Source organism: Leguminivora glycinivorella, chromosome 14, assembly GCF_023078275.1.
Source record: "Leguminivora glycinivorella isolate SPB_JAAS2020 chromosome 14, LegGlyc_1.1, whole genome shotgun sequence".
Lineage (NCBI taxonomy): Eukaryota > Metazoa > Arthropoda > Insecta > Lepidoptera > Tortricidae > Leguminivora > Leguminivora glycinivorella.
The window spans coordinates 10,239,057-10,255,541 of NC_062984.1; the positions used below are offsets into that span (position 1 = coordinate 10,239,057).

The 16,485-nt window shown below is 39.6% G+C and overlaps 2 protein-coding genes across 3 annotated transcripts in view; one reads left to right on the forward strand and one right to left on the reverse strand.

The window, feature by feature from the left end:
• Positions 1 to 3,117: 3,117 nt before the first annotated feature.
• Positions 3,118 to 9,606, reverse strand: LOC125233318 (hemolymph lipopolysaccharide-binding protein-like). Of its 2 annotated transcripts, XM_048139288.1 has the most exons (7): positions 9,464 to 9,605; positions 8,845 to 8,958; positions 6,473 to 6,613; positions 5,827 to 6,021; positions 5,382 to 5,515; positions 3,811 to 3,931; positions 3,118 to 3,446 (listed from the first exon to the last, which is right to left on the reverse strand). In XM_048139288.1, the coding sequence occupies exons 1-7, from the start codon at positions 9,513 to 9,515 to the stop codon at positions 3,265 to 3,267; spliced, it is 939 nt and encodes a 312-aa protein (XP_047995245.1). In that variant the 5' UTR covers positions 9,516 to 9,605; the 3' UTR covers positions 3,118 to 3,264. The 2 variants fall into 2 exon arrangements, with proteins under 2 accessions (XP_047995245.1, XP_047995246.1); XM_048139289.1 differs by lacking the exon at positions 5,827 to 6,021 and having other exon boundaries at positions 9,464 to 9,606.
• A 674-nt stretch (positions 9,607 to 10,280) lies between these two features.
• LOC125233534 overlaps positions 10,281 to 16,485 on the forward strand; it is a 29,979-nt gene continuing 23,774 nt past the window's right edge. The window contains exon 1 of the mRNA XM_048139587.1: positions 10,281 to 10,366. Coding sequence (XP_047995544.1) covers positions 10,311 to 10,366 — 56 coding nt within the window. The 5' untranslated portion in view covers positions 10,281 to 10,310. The remainder of the gene's footprint in view (positions 10,367 to 16,485) is intronic.

The window sequence follows — 16,485 nt, forward strand, 5'->3', positions numbered from 1 at the left end:
TTGAATTGAAAGTAAAAATCTGAAAAGTTTTTTGTGAATAAAAAAAAAGTATTCAAAATACAAAAACGATTATATTTTTCCTGTAATATTTAGCATAAAACCAATGTTTACTAAAATTTTCATAATTTTTCGTTGGTAAACTTCGGAGATAAGGGGGGGGGGAACGGTATTTTTTTTTCATTTTCCTTCAAAATTCATTTTTTTTCCACAACAAAAAAATTATAAAAAATAGCTTATTTACGTTCAATTTGAGCTCTTTCCAACGATACCCCACTTGACCTAGTAACTTGAAATTTACAGTTTGTCCCCCTTTCATTTTGGCCATTTTCTACAATTAAAATTAATATGTTTAAAAAAATTATACGTTCTATTTATAGAGATTTACAATGTTCACAACTATTCCAAATTTCAAGTTGATAGCATTAGTAGTTCTCGAGATATTTAGGAATGTGACACGGACAGACAGACGGACAGAGTCGCACCATAAGGGTTCCAGTCCTGTTGTACCTGTTTGGTACGGAACCCTAATAAAGATCTTTTTCCGTCGTAAGAGTAAGTCAGCGGGTGGTCATACCACACGTCGTCAACGTGACTCTTGTTTAATATGGGCCCATAGAGGGCTCCCTCTAGAGTAGGAATAGAGTTTGATAAAATTCGTTTATATAAGATTATTGTGCTTATTTCGGATTTATGTATAAAATTAAAAATACAAAGTGTTTCTATTAATTATTATCCTCAGTCAATAAGTCTGGTAACGATTTAATTTAATCGATACCTCTGGGTTCAATTGGCGTAAAGGACATTTTGGCGAAAATGAGTTATATATACAGTTTTGTTCAGAATTTCAAGCGCTATCGATCTGTGTAGTTAAAATTTCGATATCTCTTAAAAAGTTGCCTTTACGACCAAGATTTTCTACTATGGACTTGCAAAAATAGCTTTTCTGAAGGGGCGTAAATATCAAGTCATTAATTATAAATTATTATTTGTGTCGTAAAGGAAATCTACAAATAAAAATATAGTCGTAAGTCACCTTGATATATATTGTTGCCCTTTAAGCCCTTACTTTTTAAGGATCACTTTCTATAGTAGTGTGGTAAAGTTGGGCGTAAAGGACAAGTTTTTTTGTTCTTCGTCCTTTACGACCAGCACTAAAAATATTTTATCCGCAACTGTAATCGATATCATTGGGTTCAATTGTCGTAAAGGACATATAATGCAGGTTTCCAAGAGAAAGATAAACCCACTTTTTTGTTTTTTTGACCTATATTTGTGACGTGTATTAGAAAAATATGCAGATTACGAGTATCTTTAACCTAGTGTAACAACCGTAGTGATAAACTAAACGATTTAGAAGATAGATGGTTGTAAAGGACACGTCAAAAGCTATTAACGTCCTTTACACCCATGATTTGATAGGGTCGTAAATGACGGTCTTAGATGATTTTTATACAAAACCGGGGCGTAATTGTAACCGAAATGGTACAAATGTTGTGCTAAGTTTACAATTAAAAACTGGAAAAATGTGTCAAAACGTACTTAATATGGCATAGAATAGACATTAGTTTAATGCAGTGTATTATTTACACAGACCAATTGTTCTGTGATTATTTATCTAAGCTATCTTAGAAACAAAAAAGAACAAGACTATTTTATTTCCAGTTTTGTAATAAAGAAACAATATTTGCTTAAAAACGATCTACTAATACTTTGGCAACAAGCTCAAAGTTATTTTTTTAGTATTCGCCGCTGTTGAATAGTCAGTAGGTTACGCATTCAGCCTTTAATTCTAGCGGGAAACGCTTTCGTAGTATTATTATACTGCGACGAGATGTAGGTACCTAATTTAAAAAAAAACACTATGGTAATCAGGGTACGTACCCACAACGTATGCACAAACGCTCACGATAATATCTATTTCGTAGCTATATATCTTTATCGCTCTTGCGTATTGCACCAGACTGCATTTTTGTCGGCGTCTGGCGTCGACGATTGCCATTCAGCTACGCCGCCAGTAAACTTTAACAGTAGACTATACTAACATTTAGTGCGACAATAACAGGTGCGTTTCGCTAGCGAATGAGCGTTAGCGTTTGGTGACTTGGCTATGTACCCACAAGTACTTAAAGCATTGACTATAATATTTCTAGGATTGAACTCATAATTAAGATTATTCTTATTTAACAGGTTAAAGACTAAATAACAATCTTCTGTTTTAAAATTATCAAAAATATGAATCAACATAGTAGGTAGTCTTGACTACAGTTACTATTATTTATTAGCTGGTCACAGTTTATATACGCGTCCTAACTTGCGTTTATAAATTGGTACTTAACTCTTAGTTATTCTTAGAACTTCTTTCTACTTTAGACTTAAAATTACTGTCGTATTAATATAGTCTACTGTTCATAGTTGCTGATTAAAGTTTACGTGATTACCATTAGTGTTTTTATATTTACTTAAACTACGAAAGCGTTTCCCTGCTAGAATTAAATACTGAATGCGTAACTTATTGAGAGTTGAGACAGCGGCGAGTACTAAAATAATAACTTTCCAAAATACTAGATAGTTTTTAAGCAAATGTTGTTTCTTTATTGCAAAACTGGGTATAAAATAGTCTTGTTCTTTGTCTTTGCTAAATATTTAGATAAATATACACTGTAACACTATTGTGGCTATTCTATGGCATATTAACTACGTTTTGATACATTTTTCAAGTTTTTCAATTGTAAACTAAGCTAAAAACAGTTGCCATTTGTACCATTCCGGTTACATTTACGCCCCGAATTTGTATAAAAATCATCTAAGACCGTCATTTACGACCCTATCAACTCTAATTGTTCAAAAAAATCGTGGGTGTAAAGGACGTTCATAGCATTTTGACATGTCCTTTACAACCATCTAACTTCTAAACCGTTTAGTTTATCACTACAGGTGCTACACTAGGTTAAGGATACTAAAAATCTACATATTTTTCTATATACGTCACAAATATAGGTCAAAAAACAAAAAAGATATAAACATTTTTCTAAAAAAAAAAATATTGTTTTTTGCTTCTCCTGAAAACCTGCATTTTGTCCTTTACGCCAATTGAACCCAAAGGTATCGAATACACCGCAGAACTGGGCGGTAGCGTTGTCATGCTGACCGCCTGACCATTTATCGTAGGGACACAGAGGGAGCCAGAGTATGAACGTTTTAATTTAAGTAACATACGGTTGTTATATTCGTTTTAAATGTATTAGAACTGAAATATATTTCAATTTAATAGTCATCCTCCGTCAATAAGCTGTCAGGTTTCTTCTCGCAGATGAAAGGGCAAGGGCGGTCACACCACACGTCGTCAAGTTGACCGTTGTTGAACATGGCGCCGCAGAACTGGGCGGTAGCGTTGTCCGGCTGACCGCCTGACCATTTGTCGTAGCCCGCCTGTTTTAAAGTTTGTCCTGGAAATTAACATCATTGTACTACTACTTATCACAGTGGTTTTGGTTGCATCGCTACGGTATATCAAGTTGTAATAGCAACAGTGATACAATTTTAAGCCAGAGTTGCCTTTGAAAATAATTATATTAGAGTATTGTAGTTCATGTATTGATATGAAATAAACTCCAGTAATATAAAAGTTAGTTATGCTTTACCCGAGTTGCAGACAATTCCCGATCACTGCTTATCACATAGCTGTACCGGACTTAATTTTTTTTTATCTTTAAATTAGCACTGTTTGTATTTGATAAGAGTGATCAACATGTTTTGTTTTAATAAGGAGTACTTAAAATATTATAATGGCAAAATAAAAACCTTACTAACCATGTATGGTCATCCACATGCCGTGTTCTTCCCAATCAGTGTGGCCAATGTGAACCACGTGCTTGATGAAGTTACCAGGCAGGCTGCCGGGCGGGTGCTGTGCGTATATCTCTCGAAGGACCTAAAAATTGTTCAATAGAGTAATATGGTTCATATTATAAGAGTATAATCTAGGTTCCCTCTATGTGGCATAACTTTATTTGTCCGAAACGCTTTTGTCATAACAGATTTGGCATAATCGATTGTTGCCGAATGTTAATATAGCATAAACATTGTTTGGTATAATTCACGATATTTCGAATATTATTTTGTCCGAAAATATATTGGCCTACTATTATTGAGGTCGAGTGTCATTAGGAAGAAATTGGATGAGCATAAATATGTTTGGCATACATCCCATTATCCGAAACTTATTTCGCATACATTTTTCGTTAAGCAGAAATGCGCTTTTAGGGAAAAATGGTTACACTAGGTTAGAATTGCGAACTCTACAGATACTCACTGCTCCAGAAAAGTGGGTTAGGTTAGGTTAGAGCTGCGACTATTATACAGAAAAGCACCGCTAGGGAAAAGTGGGTTAGGTTAGGTTAGAACTGCGACCACAACAAACACGCACCGCTAGGGAAAAATGGGTCAGGTTAATCTACCTTATTGAATTGCCAGAATGGTAAATGAACTTCAAAAAAAGATGAATCGTGAGAATTGACTAGTTCTACGAAAGTGCTAGTATTTTAGGAACAATGATTAAAAGGTAATACAAAGAAACTCTTATTTTACATCCTGATTTCCTGACCTCAAATTTTGTTAAGAGTCAGTAAGAGATCTAATCTTTTGGGAAATATTGTTTTTTTTTTTTTTGTAATACTACGTCGGTGGCAAACAAGCATACGGCCCGCCTGATGTAAAGCGGTCACCGTAACCTATGGACGCATGCAACTCAAACAGTGTCACATACGCGTTGCCACCCCATAGAAACTTGTGCATTCCCTCTTGCTGTGTTAAGTACACAGCAAAAAGGAGTGCACAAGTTCTAAGGAGGGTTCGGGTTGCCGACGGACGACGGACAATAGTCAATCTTCTAATACGAGTATCAAGTACCTACCTACACCGTCTATGCACCTATTATCTTCGGACCATCATTTAAAAGTATGTCGGAGAACGACCAAAATGTGATTACGTTATATCACGCTACATTTGACAAAAAGAGCAATCAAGGGTTTTACAACTTCGTACAACCTGGCTGGTATTCGACTGAGTTCTGCCAAAAACGTCACAGAGGACGCTGCTGTCTAAAAGAACAGAATCGAAAAACAGATGATTGGAGGCTGTCAATCGATCTGCAGGGGAAATGTTTGAGGAGTCCTGTCGTTGTTGGAGATTCATCAGCCGCGGCGGTTTGCTCGAAATAACAGGCGGAATGTATTCTATGATGTGTATTCGGTTTTGTGCAGTAAATTCTGTAATATGAACATGGTATTTCATTGAAAGCTCTCCATAAACAACTACGGAAAGTCTTGACAACGGTTCTGGTAAGATACGTCCACGATCCGACCAGTATAATATGTTAATACCTGAGCCTCAGTCTCGCTGTTAATAATAGCAAGATGGCCGCCTTCTCCCGAGCACGCTGAGAATGCACGCGGCCACGTCTGTGGCTCTGTGTGGAACTTGTAGCAGCTTCCTGTACGGGTATCCAAGGCATAACCTGCAAATATACACATTATATCCAATAAAGTCACGCCTGTGTTCCCCACAGGAACAACAACAGACAAGAAACTGCTCAAGATTCAGTGTCACTTTTAGCAATCAAAGAGTTGAAAGATTTAAAAAAATTGCACCTGAAAAGATTCATCAACAGATCACGGCGGTGTTTACGGGTTATTACGGAGTTGAAGGAATGGGTGCCATGATTAGTTAACAACAAGAAGAGACACTTGCCCGTAGAAAGCCGGGGCGTGTCGCTAGTCTTGTATAAAATTGAAAGTGAATGAACCTACTTCATTTAGTTAAACTCACTGTTATCAACAGTCCCACAGTTGTTAACAGCTATGTTCGGCAGCTTCTTCTTGTAGCAAATATATGGGAACACATCGGAACAGTTGACATCCGCCATGGTGCCATTGGGCAGCATGAGAAGGCAGTCTTCGTTGTTATCCGCGTTGTCTGGCTCATTGGGTGCCCAGTTGATTGGGATTCGATTCAATGGAGTGCCTCGGAATTAAGAATGTTATGATCGATCAAGTTAGGAATGAAGATAAATATTCTGATTGATTGATTGAAGATAGTATAATAGAAATAAATTAGGAGTTCATGAGTCATGACATGTCTGAACATAAATAAGTAGGACGTGGGTTTTTTGTCAGTGATAAACTAAAATGGAGCTGAGGTATATTGGTGCTTAGCAGACTGATGGCAGATATTGAAATTTTAACAGAGACCAGTCTCTTAAAATTTCAATATCTGCCCGTATATCGGCCCCAATATCGGGTGGTTTCCGGCCGGACCGTTGGGTGGAGTATATCAAGAAGAATGTCGGTCACTTATGGATGAGCTCAGGACTGACAAGAGGCGTAATGGAAGATAGGCTTATCTTATGCTCAGTAGTGAGCAATAACAAAACTGTTAATTGAAACAAGGCACTGAACAATGAAAATAAATTTACCGTCAATGGAATAATAATCTCCTTTAGAGTAAGTAGCATGTATCCCAGTAAAAACTCCACAAGTTACTCCTTGGTTGTTCGTAACTATGATCCGCATGGCATGCCGAAGGTCTTCTGTCTCCGGTGAAGCTAGCACGGCACCTGATGACAAAATAGGCATCAGCGCCTAGCAGATACATGTATTGTGATGAAATAGAAAAATACTAGTCTATTTTTAACCGCCTTCCAAATCTCAAAGGAAGGGGTTCTCAATTCGTCTGTATTTTTAACCGCCTTCCAAATCTCAAAGGAAGGGGTTCTTAATTCGTCTGTATTTTTTTTGTTTTTTTTTTTATTTTTTTTAATGTTTGTTCCTCGATATTTCCGTCGTTACTGGACCTATTTTAAAAATTTTTTTTTGGTTGAATGTGTATGCATACAGATTGGTCCCATTTTTCTCAGAACTCAGTTCTGATGATGGGATCCTGGAGAAATCGAGGAAACTCCTCAAATCTGAAAGGCATACATATAGTGATTTTTATGTTTTTAAAGGAACAGCATGCATTTACGTACGGAACAGAGACATTTGGTGCAGTGGAACTCCTGATGATGGTCAGAATGGAACTCCTCAAATCTGAACGGCACACTTATAGTGACTTTGGTATTTTTATAAGAACAGTATGCACTTACGTCCAGAACAGTGGCATTTGGTACAGTGGAACTGCTGATGAAGAGTGAGCTGCCCCTGGTTAGAGTTCTGTTTTGATAATCATTATCATCTGTAAGTACTTCAGAATCATCCAAATTTCAAAATTGGTTCAGAAATGACGGAGATATCGAATAACAAACATTAAAAAATATACAGATGAATTGATAACATAATCCAACATTTGAAAGTGTTTATCACCAAAACCCAAAAGGAAGGCGGTTTTTTTTTTCTTAAAAATTATTTGTAGGAATTTCACATCGCTATCGTTGATTCAGTTCGTGCGAGAGCCATCAAAGTCTTCTGGCCGACGGCAGAGAGATGGAATGGTTTTCACGTGGCACAGGACTTCTGTACGTCTTAGTTTAAGTACTAACATAGGAATTTAAATATTTATGTAACGAAAAAAACTATGGATTGAATCGTCTGAATTCAATTATTTTATTTTATTGCGATGCCAACTAAGACTTGAACAATGTAAATCTTCTTTTTTTGCCACCTACATATGATTTGAACTACAAATACTCATCGGTAGGTGCAAGACAGCGATGCGTCATTGTTATCCGTGGATAATCCGAACTAAATTGGAGGCTTAGTCGCAGAAGAAAGTTAAGCCAGGGACAATCGGACGCAGTGAATACTACGTTGTTTTTATACATATTATACTTTACGAAATACATAATCTATAATCTATATAAAATACATAATCTATAAGCGTTAGCAAAAAGAAAACAGATACAAAATATGAGTGAGTATTTTAGAATTGAACTGAGTTCAGTTTTGCACATATTTACATATTTTTATTTTCTTTATGGTATTTGAAAGAGATGAGATTATGACAGATTGCGAAATTGAGATTGATAATGAAAGTTTGGAACAAGTGAAAGAGTTTGTGTATTTGGGAACGTTGTTTGCAAGGGACGGTTAAACATTGAAAAGATATTGAAAGGAGAGTGAATGCTGGGAATAGAGTAAACGGAGCACTAAACGCTTTTATGGGCAGCCAGAAAGTGTCGCAAAAAGCACGTCTGGCAGTGCATAGAGGAGTTTTAGTTCCTACACTATGGTAGTGAAAGTTGGGTGTGGGAGAAAAGACATCAAAGTCAAGTAAATGCTGTGGAAATGAGAGCGTTAAAAAGCATGAGTGGTGTGAAGTTGAGTGATAGGATCAGAAATAACGCGGTAAGAGATAAGTGTGGAGTGGATGTAGATGTGGTGACAAAGATTGAGATGGGTATGTTAAGGTGATTCAGGCATGTAGAGAGGATGAATAAGAGGAGATTAACGAAGAAAGTATATGAAAAAAAAATGGAAGGGTGAGTTGGAAATGGAAGACCTAGGCGAACTTTTCTCGACCAAATCGGGGAAATATTGCAAAAAGGCTAGGTCAAAAGTACTCGAAACCGACGAGCGTGTATGAGAAACGTTATGAAAGTATGTGAAGCGAAAGTGGTTTGTCAGGATCGTTGTAAATGGAAATCTGTGATCTCTGCCTACCCCTCTGGGAAACAGGCGTGATTATATGTATGAATGTATGTATAATTTTTGTCAGATTTCGAAACGAGATTCTTTGGTAAGTAATTATTATTCAATCAATCAGTTTTAACTGTTAGTCCAACACAAGAGTAAGGTAAGTATTTAAGAATAAATAACTAAGCTCATAATAGTCATAATGCTATGGGCCTACCTTCTCTAAAACACCTTAGTCGGGCATCCCGCCACGTTGCAGGGATTTGGTGTAACTTCATCCATCCTTCTGCCTCCTGGTAGTAATCGTAGTCGAACCGGAATAATTTGCCATCTGCCAAAGTACAAATTTACTAAACTATTAAATATACCCTTTATAACTATTATACTTAGATTTTGTTCTGTTCCTGTAGGTGACTGATGCTGTCAGAGCTCAGCGAGAGTGAACTCTTTTCAACTATATGCATCTACCTATAGAGTGTTTGGCATCAATAATTGGGCCTATACGTGTTACTTTTGCAATGTATGAAGACAAATTTTAACTATTTTAGAGTTAGATACGTTAAAAGCGCCCCGATGAGAATAGTTGCCACATAACTTTTTTATAATACTTACTACCTACTGTCAATGTATGTAGTATAGTAACAAGAACTAAATAATGTTTTGTTAAAGTATTCTATTTCACAAACATAGAGGATTATCGCATGAAAATTTTAATCAAATTATGTACCTAGTACAAAATGTATAATTTACACCTCATAAAATGGGCTTGTATAATTTTACTGCATTTTTAAACATCACTTGCACTCCATAAGAATGTATGAATAAAAAATACTTACGCACTGCTAAAAACAAACAAAAAGCTAAGGAAACAACACTAAGCAAAATCATTTTAAATATAATGATATCGTACTACTTTTATTCTGTTGTTACAAGCCACACCCGATTAGGAACTGATTTAAAAAAAACAGCAAATATTTATGACTGATGAGTGTTATCTTTGTCCAGTTAACAGGATGCTTCTTATCCAAGTTCTCCCGTCATTGTACAATGTACCTACATACATGTATGTGCATTTTGTGAATTTAAAAGTTAATACCTATCAGCAAATAAATATTGATACAGCTCATGCATACTCTAAGAATAGTAAGAAAAACACAATTGTTATCGTAGGAAATATTTTGTTTTGCCACGTTTTCATTAATAAATACCAATACAGGAATTTGAACCCGGAACCTCCAACTTCATTAAACAGTCGGCTATATACCAAGATTCACCTTACCTACTCTACGAAAATCCATACTTATTAATATTATAAATGGGAAAGTGTGTGTGTCTGTTTGTTTGCCCCTTTTTCACGGCAAAACGGAGCGACGAATTGACGTGATTTTTTAAGTGGAGATAGTTGAAGGGACGGAAAGTGACATAGGCTACTTTTTGTCTCTTTCTAACGCGAGCAAAGCCGCGGGCAAAAGCTAGTGTGCAATAATTATTATTTAATTTATTATATTCACACCTTTTTAATACCTACATTTGTTGATAAAAAAGTGGTTACTCTATGGTGTATTGTCATTCTGAGATTGTAAAAAAAAAGTTACTTATGTCAAAGTCATAATCTTTACAAAATTATGAATGTATACTTGATGTAAACAAACAATTTGCGATAACGATAATGCGTTAAATAAAATGCTTACGTTGCCAAAAACCAAGAGGGACCCGAAAAAGGTCGAGGGTCTTTGCACGTACGTATTTACCAGAATTTTTTAATGTTTGAAAATGGCACGAAATTCATTTGAATTTATTTTTATAACGTGAATGATTAAATTGAATAGTTTGTATTTAATTTATTTTGCAAAAGATACATAATGTAGGTAAGTATTGCTTTAGTTTAGAGTGAACTTCTTCGAAGGAACCTGAAGTGGTTTAGTTTAGGACCTACTTTGTATCTTCAAGATTTTAATTAATCTTGTTGGCACAGTGACAGCCTAAATACGAAATGGAAAAAAATGTTTTCGAGTAGGTATCACATATTTTCAAGACTATTGATAGTACTGATATCAAACCAAAGCTGATATTTATATCAACATTCAACTAGGGAACAAATCATTTTTTTTTAAGTAGCTTACGCTGAAGAAAATAATATTATTACGTTACTCTTGCAGAAGATCGCCAAAATATGTCGTCACTACTTTAAAAAATACTTATATCTTCGTCTGTCAATGAAAATAAAACTGTAGTAAGTATGTATTTGTTCGATGGAGTATCGATTCCTTTTTCAAATCAGGTTAAAAATTTAGGCGTAATTATTGATCGTACTCTATCCTGGATTCCGCAGATCAGCGAGGTGAGCAGAAGGATTTTTGCTACTGTTGGTTCTTTACGTCGAGTCCGTAACTTTCTGCCTTTGACTACTAAAATTGCGCTTGCCCAGTCTCTCCTTCTGCCCATCTTGGACTACGCTGACACTTGCTATGTGGATATCACCGAAGAGCAGTTGAACAAACTTGAACGACTCCAAAACGTTTGCATTCGATTTATATTTGGGTTGCGAAAATTTGACCACATTTCTAGTTTTCGAGCACAGCTCAAGTGGTTACCTATTCGTCTCCGACGCAATACTCATATTCTTTCTCTCTTGTATGCCACCTTGTTTCACCCTAATACTCCTTGTTATCTCAAATCCCGATTTAAGTTTCTTTCTTCCCTTAGATGTGCGCAAAATCTGCTGCTTGTCCCACCTCCTTCCACTTCAAAATTCTACAACAACTCTTTCAGTTTTCGTGCGGTTCGACTGTGGAATAATCTGCCCATTAATATTAGACGTGCAACTTCATTACCCATTTTTAAAAAATGTTGAAGGATCATTATTTGTCTACTTCATAAACTTTCTGTTTTCCAAGAAATTTCATGTCGTTGAAATGGTCTCCATAGTTAAATCTCATATATTGTTGTATTTATTAGTATATGTAGTCTATCATAGTTTTTATATTTGTAGTATATGTATTTTATTATATTGTACATTTAGGTACTAGCCTTCTGTTCTTCTTTGCACCACCCGTAAATTTTATTCCGATCGCCACTCGACTATCTGAAGGTTGTCTGTAAGAGACCGCTGTTTTAGCGATAAGACCGCCTGTTGTTACCTACCACGTTGTATCTGTTCTGAATTATGTTTCTTTTTCTTCTGTAGTGTGCAATAAAGTATTTTATTATTATTATTTCCTTTATTTATCTTTTTTCTTATGCTAGGTTTTTTACAATATGAGTATAAAAGTAAAATAAAAAAACACTTACAAAACAATATAAAAACATATAAACATATTATAAAAAACCTAACCTAGGGTGCCGCCAGCAGCGGGGCAGGGCCCAAGCTGCCGGTGGTTAGGGCTGCAGAGAGAGGAACCGTCGAACTATCCGCGCTGTGTCCAGGATCACCGCCTTCTGCATCTGGCCCTTGATCCAGCCACCTAGCGAGAGTCTCTTAAGATGTTGGTCGAGACTCTTCGCTATGAGACCGTTCGCTGAAACGACTATCGGAACAATGATCGTTGATTCAACATCCCACATGGCGGTTATCTCGTGAGCCAAGTCTAGGTACTTACTGGACTTGTCCTTCTCGGCTTTCACGAGATTCTCATCATGGGGGATGGTGATGTCAACGAGCACTGCCCGGCGTTGCAGTCGATCTATTATCACAATGTCAGGCTTATTGGCTACAATAGTCCTGTCAGTGATAATAGATCGATCCCAATAGAGCGTGGCACGACCATTTTCGAGAACTGGCGCAGGTAAGTACTTGTAGTACGGTACTTCGCGGTCCACAAGGCCGTATTGAAGAGCAAGTTGCTGGTGAATGATCCTGGCTACGAGATTATGTCTGTGCAAGTACTCGCCGTTAGCTAGATGAGAACAACCGGAAATGATATGCCTGAGTGACTCTCCGGGACGGCGGCATGCCCGACAAATGTCGACCGTACCGTCCTTCAGGATATATTTCCGGTAGTTGTTCGTCATCATAACTTCGTCCGCAATTGCACAGGCAAAACCTTCGGTTTCTCCGAAGAGGTCCCCGAATCGTAACCAGTTCACCGATGCGAGCAGATCTACATCGGGTCCCGTGAGGGCTTTGTAGAACCGCCCGTGTAGCTGCTTGCTCTCCCATACCGCCTTGCGGTCCGCAGTACTTAGTACCACAGGTTTGCGCCAGTTCTGTTTCGCCAAGGAGAGCGGCGTGAGGTTTCCGTCCACTGCCACCACATCACGATGCATCCCACACTCGTTGTTAAGGAAGTAATTCCTGAGATTGTACACCTCACGGTTGTGAAGATCTTTGGCGTTTAGGAAGCCTCGACCTCCGCACTTCCGTGGGATGTACAATCTCATAACAGACGAGCGCGGGTGTAACATACGGTGTGTGGTAAGCAGTGAGCGGACCCTCCGATCCAGGGCGTCCAGTTCAGTCTGGGTCCACCTTAGTATGCCAAAGGAGTATGTGAGTAGAGGCATTACCCAGGCGTTAAAGGCGCGCACTTTGTTGCCTCCTGACAAAAGACTGTTAAGGACTTTTGTGAGCCGACTGAAAAAGCGCTCCTTCACCGACCGTCTAATGCCAACATCCTCAATACCCAACGACTGTGACATACCAAGGTACTTATAGGTTTCTGATTCAGAGATAGATCTGAACGACATCGTCTCAGAAAGTTGTAAATTTTCTGAATTTACAACCTCCCCCGCTGTACATGCATGACCGCACACTTATCGACACCAAACTCCATTCTGATGGCGGTACTGAAAACTTCTGTGGTTTTCAATAGCACCATCAGGTCTTGGGTGTTCGGTGCAAATAGTTTGAGATCGTCCATGTACAGAAGGTGAGAGATGACTTCACCCTCTCTCCGAAGCCGGCAACCTAGCCCAGAATCCTTCAGCAGCGTGCTGAGGGGATTCAGAGCTAGGCAGAACCATAATGGACTCAAACTGTCACCCTGGAATATTCCTCGCTCAATCCTTATGAAGTCCTGCGGGCCAGGGGGTCATCCCTGCCTCCTGGTTGACGAAGGACTGTGGTCCACTGCCTCATACATGCAGCCAGGAAGGATATTAAAGCTGCATCAAGTTTATACAGCTCCAATACCCTTCTCAGCCATGAATGAGGCACCGAATCATAGGCCTTCTTATAGTCAATCCAAGCGGCCGAGATGGCCCCCTGTTCCGCCGAACTTGTTGGCAGATGGTCATGTCTATGAGGAGGAGCTCTTTAGTACCACGGGACCCAACCCTACATCCATTTTGAGCGGGAGCCAGAATGTTGTTAGCGACAATATGCGCGTTAATTTTTGCTCTCAAAATGGATGTAAGGAGCTTGTAAAGTGTAGGCAAGCACGTAATGGGTCTGTAGTTTTTTGCTTCCGTGGTACTACCGGACTTATAGAGCAGGAAAGTAACACCAGTTGTTAGGGAAGGTGGGAGAGAACCAAGATCGAGGGTTTGTTGAAATTGCGTTGCCAAACGCGAGTGCGAGCATCGAAACCATTTTAGCCAGAAGTTGTGCAATCCGTCCGGTCCAGGACTTTTCCAGTTCTGGGCCGTACGGGTAGCACAACTTACGTCGTCGGGGCTGATGGTGATAGCCCCCATAGGTTCGATGTTCTCGCACTCGCGTTCGACAACGGTCATCCACTCACCCTCCGTGTGTTCGACGGGCACCGACCAGATGCTACGCCAGAAATTAGACATGGCAGTAGCATCCGGCAGCCGCACGTCAGACACACGAGGGTCGGTTTCCTCCCACCTTCGGTATACTTTCCTTTGGTCGCTTTGAAAAAGACGATTCTGCTGGAATCGGTCCACACGCTTTCTGTAGCGGCGAATACGGCTTGCCCATGCATAGACTTTCTGCTTCAGGAAGTCGATGCGCTCTGTGACATTGGCCAAATAGTCGCGGGGCCTGATGTCCGTCCCCGCGAACGCCTGGTTCACAAAGCGCATTACTCGGGGGCGATTATTACCCCCTCTGAAGCAGATCAGCTTTGCAATGAGAGTCCTAAACGAGTTGATACGACGCTCGATCCGTACTTGCCATGCAGGGACACCTCCGACGGTCCTAGTTGCACGGTCAGCGTCCGGAAACTTGACTCGAGCAACACGGCACGCCGCGATGGCTCCGCAGTACATGATCGAGTGTGTATCATCTAGATCTTTACTAGTCCGTATAAATGGCTCTAGTAAAGCGTTTAAGGCTCCCATTAACGCTAGATTGCGTCTATTCATAGGCAGACGTGGTAATCGTGGCCTAGGATTGTTTGTGGAGCGATACTGCGTAATCGCCTCTTCCAAAGACCTCCTCAGTTGCTCATTAGCAGGCTCACTCACGCTCTGACTCGCGAAGTCCCCGCCGTCGTTACCGGAATCAACCCGCGGCGCCTCCGGTGCTAGGTCGGGTTCGGGCACCGGGTCCGGCGACATGGCGGGCAAATCCCGCCCCGAGGCGGGGTCCGCGCGAGCAGCGAGAGCCTCCTGGCGAAGCCGATCAAGTGTGGCGTCATCCAACCGCTTTGACCGCTGAATGACGCGCACCTGATCCGATAGACGCTGCTCCGATACGGTGGTGGATGGCTCGAGTGCCTGAAACAGAGGCAGCATTCTAGAACGGTACGCGGATAGCCGGGTTCCCCCCTCTGTGGCCCCGTAATAGGCGCGCATGACATTCTCGTTTATTTCTCGAGTCCATGTCATGCGACGCACTACACCACCGGCAGCGGGAGCCGTGGGCGGGGCAGGATGTCCCGCAGGCCCCAAGCGTGCCGGCAGCGGTGGCCGCCCTCGTCGCGCAGGTGGTGGTGGCGGCGGCGGCGGCGGCCCGCTCTCGTCGCTGGATCCGTCGGTGTCGGGCGCCGTGGCGAACTATTATTATTATTATTATTATGAAATGCATATAGACTTACTGCGTTTTAACTTTGAGGAACAGCGTGAGATACGAGATTTTTTAAAAGTAGTGACGATGTCCCTCGCCTTAGGACTTATTATTTAATTGCAAATGGCTATAGCTAATTAACGATTATCAGATAAATTATTAATGTCTTCATAAAGGCTACTTGACCCTTTTTAGGGTTCCGTAGTCAACTAGGAACCCTTATAGTTTCGCCATGTCTGTCCGTCCGTCCGTCCGTCCGTCCGTCCGTCCGTCCGTCCGTCCGTCCGCGGATAATCTCAGTAACCGTTAGCACTAGAAAGCTGAAATTTGGTACCAATATGTATATCAATCACGCCAACAAAGTGCAAAAATAAAAAATGGAAAAAAATGTTTTATTAGGGTACCCCCCCTACATGTAATGTGGGGGCTGTTTTTTTTTTCATTCCAACCCCAACGTGTGATATATTGTTGGATAGGTATTTAAAAATGAATAAGAGTTTAATAAGATCGTTTTTTGATAATATTAATATTTTCTGAAATAATCGCTCCTAAAGGAAAAAAAAAAGTGCGTCCCCCCCCCCTCTAACTTTTGAACCATATGTTTAAAAAATATGAAAAAAATCACAAAAGTAGAACTTTATAAATACTTTCTAGGAAAATTATTTTGAACTTGATAGGTTCAGTAGTTTTTGAGAAAAATATGGAAAACTACGGAACCCTACACTGAGCGTGGCCCGACACGCTCTTGACCGGTTTTTAAAGTCTCTCTTATATTATAACTACGAGTACCTACTGTTCAATGAACCGAAAAAAAAATATTGCCATATTTTATTGTGATTTGAAAACAGCAAAAAATAGTTTTAAAATATACATACATACATACTATCACGCCTGTATCCCATAAAGGGGTAGGCAGAACACATGAAACTACTAAAGCTTCAGTGCCAC